The 27,591-nt window shown below is 39.0% G+C and overlaps 1 protein-coding gene across 3 annotated transcripts; it reads left to right on the forward strand.

The window, feature by feature from the left end:
* The first annotated feature begins 585 nt into the window (after positions 1 to 585).
* VLDLR (very low density lipoprotein receptor) lies at positions 586 to 27,479 on the forward strand. 3 transcript variants are annotated; one of them, XM_072404205.1, is made up of 19 exons: positions 586 to 1,147; positions 11,465 to 11,584; positions 11,935 to 12,057; positions 13,821 to 13,943; positions 14,724 to 15,095; positions 15,454 to 15,576; positions 15,680 to 15,802; positions 16,195 to 16,314; positions 16,640 to 16,765; positions 17,897 to 18,068; positions 19,512 to 19,736; positions 20,331 to 20,449; positions 21,276 to 21,415; positions 22,167 to 22,308; positions 22,597 to 22,743; positions 23,364 to 23,429; positions 24,180 to 24,260; positions 24,387 to 24,556; positions 26,710 to 27,479. In XM_072404205.1, exons 1-19 carry the CDS (start codon positions 1,063 to 1,065, stop codon positions 26,743 to 26,745), a joined length of 2,613 nt encoding a protein of 870 aa, XP_072260306.1. In that variant the 5' UTR covers positions 586 to 1,062; the 3' UTR covers positions 26,746 to 27,479. The 3 variants fall into 3 exon arrangements, with proteins under 3 accessions (XP_072260306.1, XP_072260307.1, XP_072260308.1); XM_072404206.1 differs by having other exon boundaries at positions 23,400 to 23,429; XM_072404207.1 differs by lacking the exon at positions 23,364 to 23,429.
* The last annotated feature ends 112 nt before the right edge of the window (positions 27,480 to 27,591 follow it).

Below are 27,591 nucleotides of genomic sequence, written 5' to 3' on the forward strand. Positions count from 1 at the left end.
AAGATATAAATCCGGACAGAAATGAACCGCCAGGAGATTAACCCACGTATAAATGGCAGCTCAGTGATGGGTGGCCAACAATCTGTCCCTAGCCTTGCTGAACGCAGTTGGGGCCCCTGTTGGCTAAGTGGGGTCCGGTGCCCCTGGTAAAAACCCTTTATTGCGGAAGAGACACACTATGTCACAGCCCGCAGGCAGGGGTCCATTTATAAAACATTGTCATTCACTGAAACATTCCCTTTTGGAGAACCAATTACTGCCATGGAAACATATGGACCAGGGAATGTTTCAGTGAATGTCACAGCACTGTGTATGACAACCTGTACTTCCTGTACACCATGATACAGGAGCGGGTTCACCCAAGTGACCTTGTCAGCAGGAAGACATTGTCCGTGAATGGGTCACATTCACCTCACAGCCTAGAGCGAGGATTCCCGCCCTCTGATTGGCTGTCCGGGCTCACACCTTCTGTCTCCCCGCGCGGCCCCGGTAATGGAGCGTGCCATGTATACAGTGTACAGCGCCCGCCATACACCCCCTCCCCCCATGTATACAGTGCACACCGCCCGGCCATACACGTCATGCCTCACATGAGAGCCCCGGTTCTGCACGGGTACACACGGACAGCCCTCCGTGCCATGTGCTCGCCTCTCATGACATAACTTCCTCCCGTCAGGTGACAGCCCTCCCCTATACACAGCCGCTCTCATTAGCGGCACAGCCGGCACAGGCTGCCCGTTTTCTCGGATCATGCAATCCGCGGCCGGGCCGTATAACAGACGCGTGCTGGGGTGTAAGGCTGTGAGAGTTCGCTCAGGGGCGCCGCCTGCCGCTCCAGCTCCTTATCTTCAAGCCGCCTGCTGCAAATCCAGCTGCCGCCGCTGCTATAAGAGGAGCGTCTGCGGGATCGCCGGGAAGTGCACGTCTCCTCTGTGTGTATGATCGCCCCATTCGCCGGACATTCACACCGGGGATCTATTGTCATCAGCGCCTCCATTGAGGATTACAAGGAGAGGGTGGTGTATCCTCCTGCCCCCTGGCTCTCTGGGGGGGTGCAGCGCGATGAACAGGTCCTGTCTGGGGGCTGGATTGCAGCTTGTATTGGTGCTTGCATGCTGTGTGCTCCGGGAGCTGAGCTGGGTCCATGGTGAGTACAGCACGCCGGGATGTCCGATGGCTCCACCGATTACAATCTATTCATCATTGGGCTCTGTCCGGCCCCGACCCAGCGATCGGATGTCACCCATCGCTTTCACATATCTGCCAATACTCCTCCCTATTCAGCACAATGGGGATTCTGCTCTCCTAACACCTAACCTGGCTTCTTCCAAGTCTGACCTGTCACAGATCTCATTCATTTCTTTGTCATTGCACAACAATGAAGCTGGGACCAAGGAGAGCTCACTGATCCAGCATGCTGCTCCTCTGTATGTTGGGGTGCAGACTTCTAGCACAAGCTTCTGTTCCCTTGTCATCATTCTGCTGCTATGTGCAATATATTGGCTGCCAGGGAGAGTGACAGCTTCATGTGCTTACATACAGTGCCTTCTGTGGGAGATTACAGCTGACCCTAAGGGATCTCATTACATCTGACCCTAAAGGGATCTCATTACCCTAAAGGGATCTCCAAAGCTTTTCTATCTGTAGGTGATTACATCTGAACCCTGCAAGGGATCTCCAAAGCTTTTCAGTCTGTGGGTGATTACATCTGAACTATGTGTAGGTGATTACATCTGAACCCTGCAAGGGATCCCCAAAGCTTCTCTATCTGCAGGTGAAAGTAAAGTCATTGCGTTTGACCCCTTAGAAGAGATCTCTGAATGTGGTTCCTTCTATGAATGACTACCTATTGTAAAGGTGGTACCATTTCTGGGTGAAAGTCCCTATATCTATATATAGCTTTGGAAGGAGTTTCTAGAAATGGTTCTATCTGACCCTTAGATGAGGTCTCCAAAGGGGTTTGCTTTTTGGATAGGTCAGGATCTCTAAATTAGTGTTTCTTCCTGTAGGGAAGTTGTTAAATCTGACCCTTAGACAGAATCTCTAAAAGTGTTTCCTTCTTTAGAGAGGTCATTCCGTCTGACTTTTGGAAAGGATTTCTAAACATGGTGTTCCTTGGCTTCATTATATTGGACTTTGTAAGGGATATCTACTGTTCAGTGACCCTGTAAAGGGTTCTTCAAAAAGTGATTCCTCCTGTGTGTGACCCTTGGAACAGATCCTAAAATATCAAGATATATTAGATCCCTTACTTGTGTGTTATGGTGTCTTAGAATTGTCCCACATAGTAGCTATAAAGTAGCTGTAGCATGGTGAGGCTTACAGATTAGCCCAGATCTTTGTAGTTGTGCTATGTAAACCACAATTCTTTTCATGAGCTGGCAGGTTTCCTGTATGCTAGTGTACAAGGTTGGCATCACAAGGAAAGGAGTAATGCTGTGTCACTTTTTAGGACAATCCATGCTTATTATTGCATCAGACATTTGGAAAAGGCAGGTGTGCTGTCAGTATATGCTCACAACTATTTTCCAAGCTGCTTTTATCGGCATTGTTCTAACTCCCCTAGGAAGATCTTGTTTCTCGGGCTGTTAATTTGCCTATTGCTGGCTTCCCAATGTGTGCACTGTCCCTTGGTAGATGATTTTGCTATAACAAGCATCCTAAATGCTATGTGCTGTGTTGATTCCGGCTTGATGCCAGTTTTTATTTTCTTGTTCCTAAGTGCTGGGAAGGTGATTATCAAAGAGCATTGTAACTTATGGCTAAAAAGGTATTTTCCACATACTGTGTTTTAAATTGAAACTGTTCTTTCATAACCTCGCATGACCTTCCTTACTTATCAGTAAATATTACAATCTGTCACCTGCATGTTTCTGTATTTAGAGATTGTTCCATTTCTAACATGAAATGTTAAATGAGAATTCCGGAGAGATGCATAGAAGTTCTAGTTGAAGAGAATATTTGTTCTTTAAATTCCAGTATGCCTTCTAAGAATCTTATTTGTGCCAATTGGCTTATGTAAAGGCTAGAAATGTTACAATAGTAAAGCACCTTTGGTCCTTGAAGCCATGTTACACGAGATCTAAACACTCATGTGGTTCCTCTAGTCTCACACTGGGCCTTGCTTTGGCACTTTTAACCAGCGAGTGTTGCCTTAACAGAGATGTCTCAGAAAGTGGGTTGAATGTGACAAATGAACAGGCTACATGCATTGCCTACTAGTGCTGAGCTGACTGAAAGAAATCATGCAGAGCAAAAATCATGACCTGCATGCCATCTGTTTCAGAAGTAGATCTGTCTGTAAGCACTTTTTGTGTGGCTGATTAACACTGTAGCTCTTGGTATTTGCAGCTTGGACAGATAAAGCTTCTTGGAATTGGCTAATAACTTGGCAGACTCTGAAAAACTGCCATGTTTGTTGTATATGCTCAATGTAGACATTTGTTTTATAAGGGTGCTTGTGGCAGGATTAACACATAGCTTGTTAGCATTTGTTTAGGTCTATTGGTTTCCCAGGAAAACCCAGCTTATTTCCTTTCCTTTTCATGCTATGAAAATGGTGGCATAATTATCGTTGGAAACAAATGATTAATGAGCAATCATTCAATTATCGTTACCAAAAAAGTGGACAGCAATGAACAAGAAATGACGCTGGGAACGACTGTCCTGGCAGATCTGATTGGGCTGCGATCGTTCACTATCTATTGTGTGTACGGTCGTTCAGTGATGGTGGATAGTTCTGAGATACACTTTCTCCTGTACATGTCACTTCCTGCATCAATCAAACGATCGTATCTAGTGTTTGTGTACATTATTGGCGGATTATATTTCAACATTCCTGTTACAGCATGTACAGAATTGTGCACTATACAATCGTTCAAAATAATCGTTGATCGGTCGTTAATCGTTTGTTTAATGATAATTATTGCACGTGTGTATGTAGCCTAAGTCTGGAGTTTATTTAGGCTGCTTATGTGAAATCTTCAATCCTTTGTTTTAGTGTACCAGGACTGCATTTGAACAGCCTTTTTCTCTGCTCTTTAAGCATTAAGGAAACCTTAATTTACCCTACAAGCTTTGGGGAACCTCTTTTATATTATAATTACTATATCCATATTACATTAGAATGCCTCTTACACTGCTGGCAGGTAGGAAGAATCTGTCTTTTATATCCCAAATAGGCTATAATTAGGGGTCAGTTAAACAGACCGTCTTATTACTTATGGAACCCCTAACAACCTTCTTGCTGACTAGCACTGTCCTATCCTGACAGATTATATATAGTTCTTGCTTTATATCCGTCCAAAGAAAGTCTTGGTTCTAACTAATAATAAGCATGGTACCAATAAAGTACATATGAACATGGAAACCTTAAAACCAAGTAAAAACTATACCTCCCCAACATATCTTTGTGACCTCCTACCGTTAAACTTTGTATGACTGCTTAAGAAATGTTTGCATAAACTTGCCATGTGAGAAAATTCCCAGGGGATAATGCACACTTGGAAGCCAGAGTCTAATCTACTGTAGTAAGAAGAAATACATGGTGCTGTCCTGGTCTAAACTATAAACTGTTAAAGATGTTAAAACCTTGTCACTGGATCATTAAAAATTTGCAGCAAGCATACCAAGTGAGCAGAAATGGCACACCACACAAACACTGTGTACCTTTGTCTGGATCAACTTGTCCAAATTATGCGCTATCCTTTCCATTACATTAAATAGTATGTCTGCCCCTGAAGTGTTCCTTACAAGGTTATGGTGTTTAGTTTTTGTGCTGTATGGTGGTTTTTTTTTTTTTTTTTTTTTTTTTTTATTTTCCCTTTTGCACAGAGATGCTGTCTTGGGTGACTAACTCTTGTTTAGTATTTCCAGGCATCCTGTCTATTAGGTAGCAGTTGTATGGCATTGTTCTTTGCTCCAGGAGTGTGTACTGTATGTGTTTGCTAACAATTAGGAATGCTTTGCTTTAAATGCATGTAGAGATGGTGTACTGCATTATTTGAATAACTTTTGTAGGGAGTTACGCTTACTTATGGTATAGGAGAGCAGAATTTCTGTAATCGTTATATTAGACAGGGTTAAAATCGGGTCTGTGGGCTTAAAAGGTAACGTGTGCTGTGGTTTTAGGCACTTTGGCATTTCATGTTCAAGCATGGACTTCTGTATATGTGCTCTTGGAGCCTCTGTCACTTTTTATTGTTTGCGTGCTGTTAAGATTTCCTTGACAGGGACAAAAGTGGTAGAAAGCTTCCCAAGGAAAAAATGTTAAACTTCATTTTTTCATTGTTTACTGGTATTACCCTGCTTACGTGTCTATACTTGGTTAGAAATGCCCAGTTTTGGCCCTGGTTTGCCTTACTGTACATGTTCAGGTATATTAATATGCATAACACTGCTCTGCACACAGCTGTATGGAACCTAATGCCAGACACAATGTATGAAGATGTACCCCATATCTCCTTTTTTGTTTGTTTTTTTTAAGAAGAATACCACAAATCTTGGTCTTTATACACCCTGCACAAGGCTTGGCCTTCTTTTGTCACCATAAGGGAATCTTCATGAAGTATGACATTCATACATGTACACTGGGAAGTAGCAGCAACTGTGTTGCAGGCCATCCAACTGATGTGCAACAAGCAATAAAAACTGAATGAAAAGTATAAAAATCGAATTAAAAGGGTGTATGATGTACTTCAGCATTAATTCAACTTCCACAAAATTAGTATATTAGACTTACATTTCCCTTTGACAAAAACATGTAATCCCAGTGTAGAATTTGATACTTGAGTAAAGGTATCTATATATTAATCAACTTTAATTTCGCTTGTCCAATATAAATGTCATCTTAAGGACAAAAGTAATTTTGCAAGGTCCTCAACAAAAAGTTGAATGAAATTTTCCGACTTGACCATTCAAGGTTTTTAAGTTCTGCACTGGATATCTAAGACTACATAGACACGTGCTATGGCTCTCATACAATAGTCAGCTCAGGGCTGATATCGGACTCTCCCCTCTCCATTGAGCAGAATGGCGCTTTATGTACAGCACTAGTTCATGCATTGTGCAGTCCTTTGTTGTTGGAAAGGATCGTGAAAGATCCTTTCCAACGATAAATATTGCACGTGTGTACTTGGCCTAATACTTTGGCCAATCATTCAGGAATAGACAATTTATTGTCAATCAAAACGCAGCATCAGCTTGTACTTAATGTATGTTTGCAAACCAATGTGCATTTGCAATCCAAATTTTCATTCTTGAGTGGTTTTAATGGTGGTATTTATCTTGTGGATTGACACTTGTCCAGTATTCCCTTCCTATCTCTGTAGAAAGTGTCAGTGGCTGGCTGATGGCTGTTTCTCTTTCCACTTCAGTGCTGATAGCAGGAGCTCATAAAACTGTAAAATAATAAAGATGCTTGTAAAGGCTTTAATTAACAAATTGCCATTCTTAAGCAGCCTTGGGAGTCCTTGTTCTTGTCTTAAGCTACATAAACAAGCTAGATAATATTGCCTGGACAAACATTTGTGGTTCTCGGTGGCCTGTACTATGCTCGCCCAATATTTCTTTTTCGGTTCACCATAGCGGATCACTAAATGACTGACCCGGGACCACTGCTGTTTCTTATGGGGTGGTTGGAGCAGGGTCCCTACCAATTATTCTTTCCTTGTCCATAGAACTGAAAAAGATCCACAAGATATATACCGTATATTATACTCTACTCCAAGGGGAGTTCAACAGGTGGATCGCGATCTACCAGTAGATTGTAAAAGCAGCGCAAGTAGATCGTGGAGCCCTGCCTTTCAAAATAACTCCTGGACGTGGTAGAGTTTGTCAAAGTTTTTTTTATTGGTTGTAGATCATTTTGACTTGGTCATTTTAAAAGTAGCTTGGAGGCCAAAAATGTGGGCACCCCTGCTTTACTGCTATGAGAATGTAAAATTGTGACCCAAAGACTGTCACTTTGCTAAACAAAATTACTAGCAGATGATGATGATTCTGTAGAAGTTTTACCTTTCAATAGTCTGAATCATCTGACATCTGCGTTGTCCTTCCCTTTTTCTGTTTAATGATGTTCAAAGCACACCAGCAATTGTGCATGAATTATGTGCCTAATATATTATATACCACATAAGTGATCAACATGTAACAGGGTAGGTAATCACATCACTAAGTTCATGTTGTAGACCATATCCTTAGCTGCACGGTATTCTGTAGGTAAAATTTGATGGTAGACCCAATCCCATGGTGTCTCTGTTTCATAAGCAATATGACACATTTCAGGACAAAGTCTTTTATTAGACAAACCACCTGTGTACCTACATTTAAATATGGATTCATACAACTTCACATTAGTACAATTTTATACTATAAGTTTGAATACAACACCAAAAACTGCTACGCTTGCTCGCTTCAGTAGGAGAAAGCCCACAAAGCCAGATAACAAAGTAATACGTTTGGGTTTTGAAGGACGTTTTGGTCTGTTTACTGTAAATATTGTATACATGTTTAGTCTAACTTGTCCTGTTTATAAAAAAAAAAAAGGTTTCTGGTAATGCAGTAAACAATCTACAGAAAACTATGGTTAGGAGAAGAGTGTTATTAAATGCTGCTTGAAGTAGGATCAATATGGGTAACTGAAAAAAGTTTAATTGAATGATTATTTCTGATATCTGTAGTAGTGATCATTCATGGAGGGGTTGCTTGTGCACTGTACCCATTCAAACCACATTCATATTTAAATAGCTGAGGTTTACAGGACAATCCAGTTCTAAAAATGAAATGGCTAACCTGGTTTAGGCATGTGATTACTTATTGTGCATTTGTAGAAACTCCCCAACTTGGTGTTAATGCTCAGTACTTCAGACGCTTGGACAGTGCATGTATGAATGAGAGCTGCTTCTCTCTGCTTTAGGCAATGGGAGTGCACAAGGTTGTCAAGTACCTATAATTTGTCCTGTGCACAAAGTTATGTCAAGGCTTTTCTCCTTATACAACTTGGTGATGCAGATCTGTTTATTGCAGCTTAGGAGCTAAAATGAAGGTGCAAGTGAAACATACCTGTGAAGGAATGGAGACAACATAGTATGTCAAACCGCAAGCTGGGTGCACCTAGAAGCATCCTGTATTTGGCATATACTCAAGCCTTTCACCTTGTTTGCTTGCAATGCAGCATGTCTTTAAAGTGGGAGCTCCAGAATAAGGAGTTAGTTAAGGATCTTCTGCTGTAAATATGGTTTTCCTTATATGTATTTACTGGACTGTAGCTTACCTTGTTTTAAACTATTTCATCAACTGAGGTGTATGTCTATAGTAGAGAAGGATTAAAACCCAATCGGGATATCTTTTGTGGTGTGACCTGCTTGTAGGAGTTCACTTTACTTCCTGTCAGAGCCCCAACCAGAAATAAGCATCATAAGCCTCACCAAATTTAGGAATAGTTACCAAAGCTGGGCAATTATTTCCCAAACTGTTGTCCCCATTTCATTCCTTAGCCTTGCCTCAACTTGTCCTGGGCCAATAGTTGTTGCAAGTATGGGCAATAGAATACCAAACTAGGTCTGGTTGAAACCAGGGGTACCAGTCTAGCTTAGACATTCACACTGTATCCATTGGGTGCCGTTCAGTCTGTATAATGCCAAGCCAATGCAAACTATGTCATTTTTAATGGGGGTTAACAGAAACATGTTGGTGTGCACCGTGTAAAAATGGTATAGGCTGTATTTTATTAATAATAAACAGGATTTATATAGCGCTAACATATTATGCAGCGCTGTACATTAAATAGGGGTTGCAAATGACCCACTATTACAGACAGTGATGCCGGAGGAGAGGACCCTGCCCCAAAGAGCTTACAATCTAGTAGGTGGGGGAATTTACACACAATAGTGATGCAGAATACACAAATACAGTGAGGGGGAAAATAGTATTTTAAAATAGCTGATTTTGTGCGTTTGCCCTCTTACAAAGAAATGACCAGTCTATAATTGTAATGGTAGGTTTTTTGTAGGTGTGAGCAACAGAGAATACCAAAAGAACCCTCAAAAGTCAGAGCTTGATGTGCCTTGTAATGAGTGAAAAAAAGTATTTGATCCCCTATCAACCAGTCAGGAGACTGGTTAGGTTACTCCAGTACCTTCATGTGCTTCTTCTTGAGCCACTCCTTTGTGGCTTGGCCATTTGTTTTGGGTCATCGCCACGCTAGAATACCCATCCACGACCCTTTTTAAATGCCCTGGTTGAGGGAAGGAGGTGCTCACCCAAGATTTGATGGTACATGGGCCCTGTCCATTGTCCCTTCAATGGGGTGAAGGTGTCCCTTAGCAGAAAAACACCCCCAAAGCATAATGTGTCCACCTCCATGTTTGACAGGGATGGTGTTCTTGGGGTCATAGGCAGCATTCCCCCTCCTCCAAACACGACAAGTTGAGTTGATGCCAAAGAACTCAATTTTGGTCAAATCTGACCACAACACTTTCACCCAGTTCTCCTCTGGATCATTTTGCTGTTCATTGACAAACTGCAGACGGGCCTGTACATATGCTGTCTTAAGCAGTGGGACCTTACAGGCTCTGCAAGATTTCAGGCCTTCACGGCGCAGTGTTGCCAATTGTTTTCTTGGTGACTATGGTCCCAGCTGTCCTGAGATCATTGACAATTTCCCCCCGTGTAGTTCTGGGCTGCTTCGTCCCTGTTTTCATGATCATTGCAATTCCACGAGGGGAGATCTTGCGTGGAGCCCCAGACCGAGGGAGATTGACAGTTTTATTGTGTTTTCTTCCATTTGCAAATTATCACGCCAACTGTTGTCACCTTCTCCCCAGATTGCTTGGTGATAGTCTTGTAGCCCAGTCCAGCCTTGTGTAGGTCTACAGTCTTGTTCCTGACATCTTTAGACAGCTCTTTGGTCTTGGCCATGGTGGCTAGTTTGGAATCTAATTGATTGCTTCTGTGCACAAGTGACTTTTTTTATACAGGTACTGTAACAAGCTTGGATTAGGAGCACTCCCTTACATAGGGTGCCTTATCTCAGCTTGTTACCTGCATACAGTGAAGACACCTGAGAGCCTGAAATCTTGCTGGTTGATAGGGGATCAAATACTTATTTCACTCATTACAATGCACATCAAGCTCTGACTTTTAAGCACTGGGTATTTGAGGGTTCTTTTGAGGTGAGGGCTATTCAGTCTCACACCTACAATAAACCTACCATTACAATTATAGACTGGTCATTTCTTTGTCAGATGGCAAATGTACAAAATGAACAGGGGATCAAATACTTCTTTCCCTCACTGTATATGCCAGCAATCACTTGTACTCTTTTAGATCTGTTATTCTTACATGTACACAAGTAACCCAGAAGTATAAAATGGCATTTGAACAGCCATATTTTGAGAAAAGTAGAACCATCTGCTGCACTCATGTCATGATCTGGACATTGCTGCTTTAACATGTGCCTGGTAAACCTTTTCTGTCTTAGAGCTCAATTATCTGGTGTGGCATGTGACCTACAGTTTGCCTTTCCATTAACAGGTAATGTTTTTGTATATTGGTAAAGCTGCACTCCCAGCCTTTGTGAACATATCCCTTTCAGCACAGGAGAAGATTTGACCCTTTCCCCTGTACACTGCAGCTTCTTAAATGTTTAGAAGCAGGTAGCTTGCCTTATTTCCGTTCTGATGAACTACAAGGGTAATCCAGCCCCCCTTGTGTTGTACTGGTCCTCCTCTCTGCTAATTGTCTTCTGTCCTATTTAGTCATGGCCCTTTTCTTTAGTATTTAACATAAGAAGTTTTACTGACTTGGTACCTTTTGTGTCCTGGCCTAGTAAGGGGAAATGTGAACATAAAATAAAACCAGATGTTTTATTATGCGCTATCAGTTTTATGGACCACCTAAATAACTAACCCAAAAATATATGTTGTGTACATAATGTCAGTCTGACGGTAGTATCTAGCATTCATGCCTTGCAGCAATACAGTCCCAAATTTAAATACTGACCAGAAATTTTTCTGCCTAATTTGTAGGTTCTGTTCCCATGGATTTCCTCCCACTTCACAAAATGTAATTTGAGGTCTATAAAGGGGGAGGGGGGAGTCAAATTACCAATAACTGTTAGGAACAGTAATTGGTGAACTCTTCTATGGAACATTTGGTGACATGAACTGTAATTGGCTATGTAATTTGTTGGTGATATAGAAATACATCAATAGAAGATACGATGTTTTGTTGCCTTTATGCATTTTGTCCAATGACTAAACCGGACTCTCTGAATTGAATGTAAATGTCAGGCTGTGCTTTCACAGGGGATAGAAAAACTACCAACTACAATGTTTTACGTTATTAGATTTATTTTTTTTTTTTATGCATATAGAGAACTTTTAACCTGCCACCTAAATGTAGAAAAGACTTTAATGTGTGGTTACTTTAAATCTTGTTTAAGTTGTGTTTTAAATTTTTGTAGGAACAAGAACACTGTGTGAAGAGCGCCAATTCCAGTGTGGTAGTGGACGTTGTATTACTGAATTATGGCGCTGTGATGGGGATGAAGACTGTAGTGATGGATCAGATGAAAGCTCATGCAGTAAGTTTCACGTAGTCATTTTGCTTTAAGACTTGTTAGAGAAACTAAACTCTAAAAAATTAAAAAAAAAAAAATAAATTGGGACCAGTAAAGACCTTTTTTTTGCAGAAAGGACATCAAACATCCCTTTCTGCAATAAATACCTTACCTTCCTGACAGCTATTTATATTTCCCCCATCTCCTCTTTGTGATCTTTAGCTACCTTGGCAAGATATTCTGTAAGTGTGTGTTTGTCTGTCTTTCTCCCATTGTAGTAAATAAGTTGACACAGCCCTGCAATTATTTGCTCTCTTGGCAACAGTCATTAACTTTAGATTTTTAATGAGATCATTTTTAAAATCTGTTCACAGTAAAGAAAACCTGTAAAGAATCAGACTTTGTTTGCAACACTGGCCATTGTATTCCAGCACGATGGCTGTGTGATGGAGACCCAGACTGTGAAGATGCATCTGATGAGACATCAGAGTTGTGCCGTAAGTGATACTTTAATGCATGCAAGGAAGAACCAGTACACTTGCACTATATCCTGGATAGTTGGTCTTGATTAGCTAACCTTTAAATTTGCTGTTTTATGTGAAGATATTTAAAGTACATCTGGGCAAATAAAGGGTCAGAATTTCTGTTTAAAGATTTGGAGACAGAATGTGTTTGTCAAAACGTCAGGTCTTCAGTATCTAACTTTTTATCTAACAGATCCAACCTCTACAGGTTACATGCTAAAAACTAGAGGTAGTACAGATAAAAGTTCAGGCACCTTAGAGCAGCAGGATCTGGTCTGTCGTATTGCAGTGTGAAACATACAAATTTCTGAAAGAATTACAAAGCTTCAGTTAAGCAGGCTTTGTTTTTTACAATGATCATGGATGCCTCCATTCATAATACAAGATACAAACTATACACGTATGTATTTGCAACATGTAAAGAAGAAAATAAAAGGGAAAACGCCCTACAAACTCTAGTAGTTATTGAATGTGCCAACCCCAAATTATTATTTTTTTTCCAATTTGTTTTTATACACAGATCTAAAGATTTTTAAACCATAATGGATAATGTACAAACCTTATATAAAAAAAAAAAACAGTAAGGCTTTGTAAGGTCATTTATAATGAGGATCTTGCCCAACTGTGGTCCTTAGAATTCTAGGGGGGTAGTTTTCACTGTACCTTTCAGATTTGTTTTTCTCATTCTTTGCTTACTCAATAAACAAGGTTAAAATTCCTGTAACATTCTGTGCTAACAGTGGTCACATCAAAACCAGTGTAACTGGCATCTGTGAAACTTGCTACATGGCCTTATGGTTTGACCTTACACTTTGGCCAGTGTGACTTAAGAGTTGTACTGTAGTGGAATAATATCCAATGTTTGCCAAGTGCTGTTTTGGTGCGCATCAACCAGAGTTAAATTAGGTGCTCCTGTTAACATTGTAGGTTTCATCTCCTTCCTGAAAGAGCTTCTACAGTTTTCGACCATATTGTACTATATCAACTAGGTCAAATTGGTTGGAAATTGTAGTAGGTCCTTTTTTATTGCATAATTTTGTTACGGCTAACATGGATTTACAGAAACTGTATGGTGAGCCGAACAGTGAATTGATTGGGATGTCTGCCAAGTAGCTGGTCTTGTAGTTATAAGGCAATTTCAACTCCCATATTGTAACAAGATCTCATCTTTCAGTTAAGTCAAGGTTTTTTACACTCAAATGACAACTTAAAAAAAAAAAAACTGGTACGGTGCTTCAGTTAGAATTTCTCTTAGAATCCTGATAATTTCTTCTATGGCTTCCCAACATTGCTGTGTGATGGGATGTGTTTTGAAAAAACACTCACTTTATGGTTGGGTTTAGTGCAACCTATGCAAAAGTATACAGTGTTGCACTGGCAAGGGGCATTTTGGGTGCCATAATTGTGAATAGCAATGCAGTTTACAAATACATGCATTGTATTATCACACATGACATTATTTCACAAGCAACAAGAAGTCCTAAGGGACAACACATTTTTGATATGCTTTGCAAAAAAAAAAAAAAAAAACATCCATTCTGGTTTCTCAAATTGGCTTAATTGATGATGTCCATACATGAGTCAAACTTACATATATTAGAAACATGTTAGTTGAAGCTGATTAGCTTTGCCTTGCTACATTACCGTAGCTTAGACAAAAGTTGTGGGCATGCAAGCCCTCCTTGTGTCTTTAAATTGCAGATCTAGTTTTTTTTGATTTCTGGATTTCTTTGTAGACCTTAGGACCTGCAGGGAGACAGAGGTGAGCTGTGGGTCCCGTTCTACACAATGCATCCCCCGGTATTGGCTGTGTGATGGTGAACGTGACTGTGAAAGTGGAGAGGATGAAGAGAACTGCCGTAAGTGCATGACTTTGTTTTTTTTTTTTTTTTTTTTTTCCCCCCCATTTTTAACATGTGTGATTTACCTGCTGTCATAATAAGGTTACAATCAGGGGATATGTAGGACTGCATATAGTAGACCGTGTGCATTTTTTAAAATGCGCAGCAAATTAACATTTTAACCAGGCATCCTTTATAATGCTGCAAAGCCAGGAGGGTCATGGCATGCCAGTGAAGTGGAAAATGATTTTGCTGACACGGGGTTTAAAATATTCTTAAACTCCTCAGCTGACTTGGTGACAATACCTCTGGGGGGATGGAAACAAACTGGGGTTAACGCTGGGACACTTGCAGTATCCCAGAGGAGAAAAATTTAAAAAGTAAAATGTCCTCATGGATATTTACTTTTTTGTTCATGGAATTTAATTCCATGTCAGTCAATTAATTTTTCTGTCCAAGGCTTTATTAGAGATTGCCTCCTCACTTTTACTTTTATTGTCCTGCTATTGACTTCAGTGGGCAGTCTTATTTCAGCCTTTGGTTGTTGCAGACTTTCCTTTGCTCCCTTACAGTAGTCAAGCATTCACTCTGTCTTTCTTATAATTGTTTGACCAGAAAAATCTTTGCAGGCTGAAAAGTTCTGAAAAGGCAAATCTTTGTCTGCTTGAAACAGGCTTTTATTCTTCTGGATAAGAAAAATGCCTATAGCGATCCTTTGGTATCAAGAAACAAATTAAAATGTCTTGCTTCTATATTCCTTGTTAACACTGTATTTACAGTTCTACTTTTTGCTTGCAGGGAATGTGACCTGTAGTCCAGACGAGTTCACTTGCTCCAATGGTCGCTGTATTTCCAATAAATTTCACTGTAATGGTCACAGAGACTGTAGTGATGGGAGTGATGAAGTAAACTGCACTCCGCCGACATGTGGGGCTCACGAGTTTCAGTGCAAGAACTCTTCCTGTATACCCCTGAGCTGGGTATGTGATGATGATGCAGATTGTGCTGACCATTCAGATGAATCTCTAGAACAGTGTGGCCGCCAACCAATCCTTCCACAGAAGTGTACCCCCAGTGAGATTCCTTGTGGCTCTGGAGAGTGCATTCACAAGAAATGGCGCTGTGATGGAGATGCAGACTGCAAGGATAAGAGTGATGAAATGAACTGCCGTAAGACCATTATCTTGTATTTCTTCAGTATTGCAATGGTGTTTAGTAAATGAGAAGTATACCTGATCGTATGTGATATATAAAAGCTCCTAAACATTCACTTTTTTGAGGAATACACTGGTCTGTGACCACAAAAAAGCTGTTCAGTCAGTTAGTTCATATCAAGGAAGACAAAGCCTGGGTACAGTCAAGTAAGCCTGTGAAAATTCACAGCTGGAGTTTGAATACTTGGCGTTAACACTGGTGTTCTTGTTGCCCTAGTGTTTTCTTTCTCTTCTATGAATTTAATTTGCTTCATTTAGATCAACTATTTTATAAATGTCCTTTAATAAACTTTTTTTTTTTTTTATCTCATCAGCATCTCGTACATGCCAGCCTGACCAATTCAAATGTGAAGATGGAAACTGCATACATGGCACTCGACAATGTGACGGTGTAAGAGACTGTCTTGATGGCACTGATGAAATCCGCTGTAAAAATGGTGGGCATATAATAAGGTGGCTTTATTTCCAGTGTTATTTCTGTTCAGAAAAGTGCCTGTTTTGATTTTTGTTCTCCTTTTTCTTTCTACTGGCTGTCTTCAGTCATTCAGTGTTCAGGTTCTGGTAAATTCAAGTGCAGATCTGGCGAGTGCATCGATGCAAATAAGGTTTGCAACAACCAGAAAGATTGCAAAGATGGCAGTGATGAACCTGCAAAAGACTGTGGTAAGTAGGGTATATCCAAATGTGTTCATGGCACCTGCACAAAGTATTGTCCATAACCCACTGTAGTCCTTAATGTCACTACTGTTACCATAGAATTTTAGGATAAATTCACAGGAACCCTGTTGAGATTTGGACAGCATTTCATTTGTAGGTTCTTGGGGGAGTTCTTCAGTTTCATGTGTTCTAATGCTTGCTTAAACATATGCATTCTGTCATTTGACCAGCTTTAGATATTTAATGATCATTATTTATAAAATTTCAAGGCCTGTGGAGAAAGCCAGCCTTTTTTTTTTTTTTTTTTTTTTTTCTGTGAAGTTGTCTGCTTTTTCTGGTCATAAAAAGATCGTGATTGAGGTAATTATTAACCTTTATTACCTTGGTTGCTTTTTCAGGTGTAGATGAATGTTTGGTTAATAATGGTGGCTGCTCTCATCGCTGTCTGAACTTGCCAATCGGTTATGAGTGTGAGTGCCCAGCTGGATTTGAACTGATCGACCGAAAAACATGTGGTGGTAAGGCTTTTTTTTTACCAAAAAAATGTCCACAGTTATTCAAAAAATGCACGTTAAGTAAACTCCAAGTGTTCAGGTATTGATTTAGAGGATAAATTCAATTGGAATACCCTATCAAATTGTCTTTAATAAATATCCGTGCCTGCATATGTAAACGGAGTTTGAATGTATGAGTGTATACAGGCATGGACTACATTTGCATGTCCAAAAAAATTTTGGCAGAAAGATTGTGAGTTACTCTATTCAACTGGAAGTGGACTAGCTTTAATGTAAATATCTGGTACAAATGCACATATTGCAATCTAGTGTCTGTGGTTTTTTGTAGATATTGATGAATGTCAAAATCCAGGGATTTGCAGTCAAATATGTGTCAATCTGAAGGGAGGCTACAAGTGTGAGTGCAGCAAAGGGTATCAGATGGACCAATCCACAGGAGTGTGCAAGGCAGTAGGTAAGGCTTAGAAGTTTTGTGACAACTGCAAAATGGATTTGATGTGCATGTTGCTATATTTTTTTCCAAATTCTATACAGTATCTCAAAATCTGCAGTGAGTGACTGTAAATGGTAAAAAAAAAAAAGATATATGCAGTTAGGACACTAGACCTACCTAGAATGACCCATTGCGTGTCTGAACACAAGCTGGTAGTTGAATTGTTGAAATAAATTTGGTTATCACTAAATAAGGTTCTAAAGGTTTTTTGAATCTGCCCTATTTGTGTATCAGTTTTACTCCCATAGTGAACAACAGGGCAACCAAAGGGTAATACTAGTCTCTTCTTTTTTTCCCAATAACTAACTGGCAAAAGCGGTGACAGGAGGTTGGTGGGAATCCAGCAATTGTCAAATCACCACTTCTCCTTCAGTGTGAGATTTGTATCCATTTTTTATTAAAATTATACGAACCGTCAAATCTTACAATCCAAGGAATAAAACATTAATACAAAGTCCTCTTTTCTGCATAAAAATCTATGAAATTGGTATGCATATGGGTGTATATGATGTTCAAAATCCATTGGTTTGCACCCTTTTACTGTTGGGCCATAAATCCTAGAAAACGAATATTTGGGCAAATGGCATCTGTGAGCTTGTATTATCTTTTTGCAGCAGATAAAAGAAGATATTCCTGTTGGAACCGATGGAGATAGCTGTGGAGTTCTCCACACTGGTTCCCAGGTTCACATCTCCTTGGTTGATGCAGACTACAAGTTCAGATAATGAAAAGCTGGGAGATAGGGTATCCATTCCCTTTTTGTTACAAGTGGATTCAAGACTCAGCTTTTCTCCTGCAGGGTACCAATTACGAAGTGGTTTCTGTCCTAGGTCTGACTTCTCAGAGTACAAAGGAGGCATTGAGGGTATTTTAGTTTTATTGTGCAACAACTGTTCTGTTCTATGGGTTTAAAGTGCATGTTTCAATTTCACAAATTAAAAAATTGGGTCCAGCAGCAGGTTAAACAACATTCACCTAAAATCTTGTACTGAAAGTAATAAACCATACTTATTCTCATTCTAAATAGAGCATTAACTGATCTAATGATGTGGTGTTTATTGTAGAAGTCAATGTCTCTTCTTCTGTTTACAGGTAGGGAACCATGTCTCATATTCACAAACCGCAGGGATATCCGTAGAGTTGGACTTGAACGAAAGGAATATATTCAGTTGGTGGAGCAATTACGAAATACTGTTGCCCTGGATGCAGATATTGAAGGACAGAACTTGTTCTGGGCTGACACAAATCAAAAGGCAATATATAGGTATTGGAGTATTAGCCTAATGTTAACTAGGACATAGTAACCTTAAATTTGCTAGCTACAGTAAGTTCATTCTACTTTTCCATAGGTCGCATTAAACATTATTTAGACAGTTACCCCCCCCCCCCCCCCCATTGCTCTCCCATAATACCAAATAGTTGACCTTGTGAATGCAAAGCTTCTTTCAGGATGTATAATGTCAAACTTAAGGTCATTTAGCTTAGTAAAATGACCTGCTAAATTTTATGTAGTTGGTAGCATATGGAATGGGTTAGTTTGATCTAGTAGAAATAACCTCTAGTTTTGATTCTTGGGGTAAATTAAGAGCATCAAATTAAAGGACTGTACCTCTAAAGAACAGTCACTTAAAAAAATGCAATGCAGCCGTAGTGCTTATTGGGAACCTGAGGGATTGTTTAGAATATCAAATGGGCCTTTAGTTGAACATATTCACACACAAACAAGACCCTACTTGGCAGGATCACTAAATTAGGAAAGCAGCAGTTTTAAATATTGGAAACACCTTTTGAAATTGTGTGTAAGAGTTTTAGGCCTGGTTTTTCATGGTTTTATGTAAAATCTACCAATTTTCCTAAATATCACCTGGTTAGCACAGTATCCTATGTCTAGCATTTTCTGCATTTAAGTGTGGTAAATGCAATATACAGGTATGCTATTTGATGATGTTTAATGGAGGAAAGCTGATTGTTCCTCATGCTTGTCAAAGATGAACAAATATGTTCATGAACTCTGTCTTTAGCAGGCAGTGACAAAATATTCATTTCATGTGATATTAGTAAAATTAAATCCCAGTTAGGATCCAGGGAAAAGTTGGCATCGATCATATTTGAACAAACTAAAAACTAAACTCATGTGCAACAAACTGCACACAAAGGAGCATTTTCCATCTTCAGCCTTTAAGCATCCATATGTGACATTCAATAATTTGTGCTCCTAAAATTTATAAAAGGAAATAATTTTTTTCTGCAGTCAAGTCTCCCTCCCAGCAATATCTTGAAAAGACACTTGTCCAATATATAGCAGCATGAAAACCAGAAGACTAAGGCTTGCTTTTTCAAGGGCTTTAACAGGTTGCTAGATCAGAAAGTAAAAAAAAAAAAAAATAAAAACCTCTTTGAATGATAAAATAGAAATCGGGGCACACTACGAATACTTTCCACTGCTAAGAAATGGGACCTGGCTAAAAGCAACTTGATCTCTTGCCACATACCAGTTATGAACATTGTACCTTTTATTAACTTTACAAGTTCTCTTCACTTCGTGGTTAGATTTTATCTGCATATGAGTCGGTGAAATGACTAGACAAATTAGGTGTTTTCAAACCGTAATTGGTAATGGGCATCCCCATGTTTTCTTCATGACATGTTTTTACTTTCATACTAGTGCATAAAACTTATTGCCTAAAATGTCTTCCCTCTTTCCTAGAGCTTCAATGGATATTCGTGACCGAATAGGACACCATATGAAGGTTGTAGAAGGCCTGCACACTCCTGCAGCCATTGCTGTTGACTGGATCTACAAGAACATTTATTGGGCAGATGTTGGTTTGAAGACCATCTCTGTGTCCAATTTCAGTGGCTCCAAGAAAAGAGTCCTATTTGGCACAGACTTAAAGGATCCATCATCCATAGCTGTTGATCCAATATCTGGGTAATTACCCCAAGCTATATAGAATGTTAAAAATGTGGCGTTGGGGTCTGCTTTTGAGCAGAGACAGAACACATGCCTATGGCTTTTGCACTTCATCTTATTAGACTCCAGTTCATTTCACTTTCGTTAGCTTGGGGTGTGTTACTCATTGCTAAATGGGATACACACCACATTTGAGTTAAAAGAAATTGACAGCCAATGAGAAACAGCCAATGAGAAATACCCTTGTAAATGCCACCTTCTGCCTCTGGTGACAACTATATGAAAAACTTTCTGCCCCATGATGGGGAAGAGGCCGGTAACAGTTACAGGCTTAATTGACACCTTCAATTTTGATGGTTTGGTAAAGTCAGTTGCTAACTTTACACTCTACCACATTTATCCAATAATTTGTGGGTTCTTTATAAGGCTCAACAAATAGAGTTGGGAAAAGTGTGATGAGCAGGCAAAAACCTATTTAACTCTTAAAGATAAAACTTACTCCTTTTCACTTATTTTTTCATTTTTATGTGATGTGCTATGCTTTAGGCACTGTGGATTACAGTGGTAGTGTAAGTAATATGAATGACTTTTTGCTGGGACATTTGATTTCAGATTTATCTACTGGTCAGACTGGGGAGAGGATGCCAAAATTGAGAAGGCAGGAATGAATGGCATAGACAGACAGCCACTGGTTACAACAGATATCCAGCGTCCGAGCGGCATTGTTTTGGGTAAAAGCTTCATTTTCATTATTTTAATAGCATCGGTACAGATTAGAGCCTTTGTTAAAGTTAAGTTGACAGGACTCAAGTCAAGGAAAGGGCCTGGGTTTGGGCTGTGTCAGATTGAACCTGCAGTAGCACCTGGGACAAACGGCTGAAGCTAGAAAAAAAATAAATCTGCCCTTAGGCTACCTAACCTGTACAAAATAAATGTTAAATGTCCCAGCTTGCAAGGGGAGGATGTGACACCATTAATTAAAAAGAAAAAAGGAAATTGTCATATCGAAACAAGCATCAAATGCTTACCAAAAGCATGGCCATTCAGATTGGAAATGGGAAAGTGCAATTGTTACACTAACAGTTTATATCCATGTGTGTTTTTTTTCCTTTAATGCTTTAAAGTTCCCAATATAATATCCTTCTGCTTACTTTCCAAGATTTCTACTATGCTGCACAAAGGTCCTCTGATGTGATAACTTTTATTTGGCAGACTTTGAAGGTTACATTTTTTTTTTTTTTTTTGGGGTGGGGTAGATCCAGTTCTGTGATTGTGCAAGTGTTGCATTTAGGGAAATTATAGGAAAGTTTTTTTGCTATTTCTTCTATATCCAAAACGCAAATAAGTTTGTCATGAAAAACATAAATGCTTCTTTGGTATTTGTAAGCTATCCACATGTATTGAAGTGTGTAACCAGGGACATGGCAAACTGAGGAGGAAAGAAAATGCAATTATGGTTTTATTTTTCTCAACATTGATTTTTTTTTTTTTTAGTCACTTTTGACAATAAATATATTGTAACATTTCTGATTCTTTTTTTTTTTTTTCTTTCTTTAGATTTGGTAAAGGGCCGTCTCTATTGGCTTGACCTGAAGCTGCACCAACTCTGTAGTGTTGATCTTAATGGTCAGGACCGCCGGATCATATTAAAATCGCCTGAATTCTTGGCATATCCTCTTGCCCTTACAATTTTTGAGGTATTAAACTGAACATTGAATAGATGTAAAAGATTTAACTCTAAGTGGTGTTTCTCACTTGTCATAAAAGCTGTTATCGCACCGAGAATCTGCAACATTGACAGTCTATTGAAAAGTCTGTGTTAGTGAATTCTCCTTACATTTGCAGCAGGACAAAGTGAGGCAAAATTTCTCATTGATGGCAGAAAAACTAGATGGGTTTGAACTTTTCAAAAACTTTGAAAAAGTTGGAATGTTAATTGATCTGTGTGGAATTACTTTGAGATGAAACCTCATGCCCTGTAATGCTTTGGCATTTCACATTTGAATGACAGGAGTGGGATTTAATCTTTATTTGACGTTATGCCTGAAGTATTCTGATTTAACAAGGACACTTTTAAGTTGAAAATGTACTCCTTATATGGTGTATTTATCTTGAACTGGTGATGTGCTCTTATTTGCACTGGTAATAATCCTACTCTAGATCCTACCCCCACCACAGCACTACTATAAACTACCTTGAAATGGTGATGTTTATCACTACCTTTATTGTACAGTATTTTGCCTTTTGGCATTCCAGTCCCATGTTGATACAGTACCTGAAGGGCATGTACACCCAATAAATGATCATGGATGTGAACAGCTATGCCATGGTTCCTCTTGCTTGTGAGAATACAGAACTGCAATGGGAGTTGAGACTTCTAAAATTAGTTACATTTACACTTCTTGTGAATAACGCTCTTGTACTAATGGTATATTTGCTATTCTGAAGGATCGTGTTTACTGGATTGATGGTGAAAATGAAGCCATCTATGGTGCAAACAAGTTTACTGGAGAAGAGATTGAAACCTTGGTCAATAACTTAAATGATGCTCAAGACATTATAGTTTACCATGGGATCATACAACCTACAGGTAAGGCTTTGATTCTATAATGTAAATTTATTTCATGGTTGAAAAGATCTAGCGTTTGCAGTAATGGTTTCACTTATTCTAGAGTAATGATTTAAGTGTGGAAGCCAGGAAATGTGAAAATGCCTGGATAAGTTTTACAAACCCTACTGACTCAAGGTGAAGACAGGTGTACTGTATGTTATTAGGCTTTCTTTTGATTTTGCATGGCTCTTGTGCTGGAATGACTGCATATGTATAGGGGCAACTTTTTTTATTATTAAAATGACATAAACTGCTTCAATTTAACAGGAAAGAACTGGTGTAATGAGAGACTAGAAAATGGAGGCTGTGAGTATCTGTGTTTACCTGCTCCACAAATAAGTGATCGCTCTCCCAAATATACTTGCGCATGTCCTGCTGGTTCAGAGCTTTATGATGGCCGAAACTGCAGAAAAGGTATGTAAATGTATTAATGGTTCCTCTTTGGAGGGGGGAGGACAACTTGACTGTAAATGTAGGCCAGTGGATTGAACAACTCATGAAATGTTTAGCCCAGGTTTCCTAAATGTCCTAGTGTTGGCAGACACTTATTTGCCTTGTAGCCTACTTGCAAGTTAAAATTTGAAAGTCGGGAACTGGTATTACTGTATTTGCTATAAGCAAGGCTGTTCAGCTGGCATTATGATATAACTATTGTCTGTGACCTCCAAGCTGATGTGGATACATGATGTTGGTCACTTCTGGAATGGTGTTTGGGAACCCTAAATCCCTTTATTCGGTTAACCTACAGTAGAATTTCAATCCCACTTTACTTTAAACCTGTTTAGTGTACCTAATGTTTGTCCATTGTCGCACCCAATCGTGAACACTATTACTGTCCATAATGTTTGTAGAAGTTTCACTTCCTTGTCAATGATCATCCTGTTTAACTCATGTTTGTTTAACTTTCTGTTAGAATACTTCAGTAGTTCAGTTTGCTGCATGAACACTGCCTCTTTGTCTATTTTTATTTTTTTATTTCCTCCTTCACACAATTTACAGATAAGATTTTTAAACAATGTTATGTTTATTTTAAGGTAGTAAAGCTGAGGAACCTACTACTGTCATTACAGGTTTACATCCTGATAAAGCACTTCCAGGGGGTAAGTGCTTGAATATATTACATATTTGCAGCCTCTAATGCCTAAACTCCACTCAAATGCTTTTGGCAAAGGCAGTGGTTAAGAGATCAGTACTTGGTGTATCTCTGAGCAGATTGGCTTTGTATAGGAAGTGTACACCAGGCACAAATAAACCAAAACCTAATAGTATAGAATTTGTTAACAATGGGAAAGTGTACAAGGATGTTGGTAAATCTCCTAAGCTCATTCTTGATCTGCTTGAACATGTTGCCTTAGTGTATGACAGTGTTTTTTTATACATGGACCCAATCCATCCCCCAACCCCTTTTAAGGCTGCCATTTTTGTGGCGCCTCAAGATGTTCTCATAGACCATGTGTAACCTCTGTTGTGAACTGTGATGTAGTTTGGTGTTGCAGTATGTCCATTCTTGTAAATTCCTGTGCTGTGTGTTTGCATGATGACTACATTAGGTGTCGTAATGTCTTGAGTTAGGTTCATGTTGTGGAGTCAATGTCTAAAGTATTTGTGGGCATTTTTTCCTTCACAAACAAGGAAATGTCTGGTGTCCTTTTGGCCCATTATCTCCATTTGCGTATGTATTGGTGGGGTTTTATGGTAAACGGAACATCAACATATAATGGCTGATTTATTCTTGGTGTTCTAAAAATAAAATTGATAGATGGTTTTCCTAACTAGATTGCTAACTTCATACTTTAAAAAACAAATACTCTGCAGAGAACTGTAAAATAATTTTTATTTTTTATTTGTAGAAGGTAACGGTAATAATTCACTAAGTGAAGCAAATACTACTGCCAAAGGCTCTTCTGCAGCTTGGGCTATTCTTCCACTCCGTAAGTATCTTTGTACCTTAACATACTTTTCATGAGGAACTTTTTAGATTTTCAGTCTTTAGTCTATTAACTTGGCTGGACTGTGCTTTATTCTAAAATGTTAATGCATGTGCCATTTTGTTTCAGTATTACTGGTGATGGTTGCCACAGGAGCTTATTTAATGTGGCGGAACTGGCAAAGGAAAAACATGAAAAGCATGAATTTTGATAATCCAGTCTACTTGAAAACCACAGAAGAGGACCTCACAATAGATATTGGAAGACACAGTGCCAGTGTGGGACATACATACCCAGCAGTAAGCATTTTTAGAAGCTTTGATCTTCATATGTGCAGGAAAAAATAAATGGCATAAAGCTTGTTTTTGTTACCCAGGGAGATGTACAAGAGGGCCAGTTAATTAAAAATGCAAACAAATGTATCCAGGTCTCAGCATGTTTAAGTATTTACTGATTGGTGGAATCCCCTATATTTGACCTGTAGATGCATGGGAGCCACACAACATGGAGATTCGTGTGACACATATGGTCTGGCTCTGGGAGCACAACATTGGGACATAAGAGCACCATGATGCCAAGTTTGATTTGGTCCCATTTTCTGGTTAAAATATACTGAAGTGTGCAGTTGTATTTCCTGCATTTACCTGCTAAATGAAGCAGTTAGTGCTCTAGCTAATGTTAAAATCTTTACCAGATAATGCCTTGCATTGCCTTTCTCTTTACAAATAAACGCTTAGGAACTTGCTTTCTCCCTGAATGGCAATTCTAAAACTGTCACACCAGGGTAAACTATATTGAACTTGTGTTTCAAACAAATAGTTCTAGTTATATTGCCCCCCCAATTCCAAATACCTTTTAAACAGTATTGTCTTTGTTGGAATTTATACCAATCGTATGAAATCTATGACTGAACTGATTGGGAAAAAAGTTGCACCTATTCTCCCCAACAGTAATGGTTCTTTTTAGCCTGGTTAATGTGATGAATGGAACTACAATTGACTTCAAAGGTGATCTATGTCACTGGAGAGGTAAAAGTCTATATACAGTTAACTATGAATTTGAAGGTTTGAATTTACCTACTCATGGAAGTGATACACTGCCTGACAAAAAAATAACATTCTAAATTCAGGATGTTATGGTTTACATTCCCATTTGTCAAAGTCCATGTGCTAAGCCTATCCTAATAAGGGATAGCTGTGATCTGTGATTGGAGATATTTTAAGAATACAGCTAAGATTTAAAACTATTTAATATCTGCACTTATAATTCTAGTTAATTCTGTACACTGTAACCCAGTTATCCAAGAATGTGTCCTCCAGGAGAGAAGTTAAAATTAGGTCATAACATTACTACAGAACTAATGCATAGCTAATAATTCCTGAAATACTGCCACTTAAGGCCATACTAATATAAAACACCAGGCCACATGTACCGAAGCACAAATTCAGTTGGTGGTTTCTACATGAAATAAACAAAGCCCTCACTGAATCAGTGTGGATGACTGAGACCAAGAAGGTATTCATGTGTCTTATTACCTCATATCCACAAAACTAAAAAACTAAAAATTGGCCTATTTTTGGATGGTGCAAAAATCTGTTAAATTCTTCTTACCCCAACCGCACATCCAGTACCTTTTTAGCCTTTGGTGTGTGTAGTACAGTTACAGCCTAAAATGCAGCAGTTTTTTTTGCATGGCTCTGATCAAGACCCAAAAATGATTCCTCTTTTGGGGATATGTGATGGAGTGACATCAGATGTGTGAATAAGGTCTGCTGTACACTCATTAGGTGGAGGGCTTTTTTCCCTGTTTCTCCATCATATCCTTTCTCCTCATACAGTTTTGTTGGGTCCCAAACCTTACTCCATAGGAGCTGATTGACTGTATGCAGTTTCAAATAAATGGCTTCATCTGTACTTCGCCAGCAGTTTTCAGTGTAAATTTAGATACAGGTAGTCCCCTGGTTGGGGATGTTTGACATAGGGACATCTCCTAGATACAAATAGGGCTTCCCTGCTCCTCTGTGCAGAATTGAGGCTTGAAGGGGGGCGGTTTGCATGACTTGCAGAAGAAATCCTGCTAAACACAGCTGAGGTTGTGGGTGATCTTTCTGCAACATCTTGTAACTCTTTAATGACCAATAAACTCTGCAGTTTGTTTTTGCATATAAAAGCACAGCTTGCTCCAGAAGGTAATGAATGTCTAGGCTTCATAAAGAAGGCTCTACTTTGTTACACACTGGTATCTGAACCCAATTTTTGATTATAGGGGTCTGTTTCTCTCATCTACAAGATTTTTCATGCATTCAGTTAGAGAGCACTGCCTAATCACTGCAAAAATCTAAATGATCAGTTTGGGGTTGGTTATACTTGCTGCTATCTGCCCATCATACAAATTTTAAAATTGTACTCTGTGACAATTTTTGTTTGACTTCCTTTTTTACTTGTTTTTCAGATATCTGTTGTAAATACAGAAGATGATCTGTCATGAGCAAAGCTGTACATGTTTGGCATTCACCATCCTCCTTCGGTCTACACTGCTTCAACTGAATTTTTCTTCAGTTCTGGTTGGTAACCGGAGCATAAGCTGAACAGATCCTACCCCCTATGTGTGAAGAATTTTGTACATGTGAAGCCTTTTATGAATGGAAATGAAAGCCTATTGTATATATTTCGTAATAAGCTTGTTCAGCTTTTGATGTGGTTACCATATATTTATAGTCCTCCCTCCCCCTCAAACAAACATTACTTTGGTTAACTTTTAGTTTTTTGGTTGTCAGTATTACCAATTTCTCACACTCCCACAGACCCAAGTACTGTAAAGGGCACTTTCCATAAAAGCCATACCACAGCAAAGAAACATTGTGCTATATATAGTGAATTCACATGTACATACTTGTATAGGCAGTTGTACATATCTTTAAGAGAACACAATCACTATTCTGAAGCACTTTGAAGTTTTGTTGATTTTGTAAATATGTTTCTGTAAACATTATTTTGGGTTTTGTTATTTTGAAATGGTTGGGGCAACGGCAATAGACTAAACAAAACGGGTTATTAATATCAAATTGCCAAATAATTTCTTAACCTTAAATTTTGTATGTGTGAATGCAGCTGTAAATCTGTCTTGACTGACCTTTTTCTAGAGGTATGCAGAGGGTGAATTCCCTGTCAATGAACCACTGGAGATTCTTTTCAAAATAAAAGAAAATGGATTTACATAAATTTTGTCTTGAGGTCTGTCTTGTGTCAAAACATTGCAGGATTCCTTGTGGCATATTTGCACATTAATATTGAGCGCAAACTAAAAACCGACCCATAAAAATTGCATTTGCCT

The sequence above is a fragment of the Pyxicephalus adspersus genome, chromosome 3, assembly GCF_032062135.1.
Source record: "Pyxicephalus adspersus chromosome 3, UCB_Pads_2.0, whole genome shotgun sequence".
In the NCBI taxonomy this organism is placed as follows: Eukaryota; Metazoa; Chordata; class Amphibia; order Anura; family Pyxicephalidae; genus Pyxicephalus; species Pyxicephalus adspersus.

Coding starts and splice junctions, on each gene's coding strand:
- VLDLR (XM_072404205.1), top strand. CDS start 1,063: ATGAACAGGTCCTGTCTGGGGGCTGGATTGCAGCTTGTATTGGTGCTT. Junction 1,148..11,464: donor GGAGCTGAGCTGGGTCCATG/GTGAGTACAGCA, acceptor AAATTTTTGTAG/GAACAAGAACACTGTGTGAA. Junction 24,261..24,386: donor TTGGGCTATTCTTCCACTCC/GTAAGTATCTTT, acceptor ATTTTGTTTCAG/TATTACTGGTGATGGTTGCC.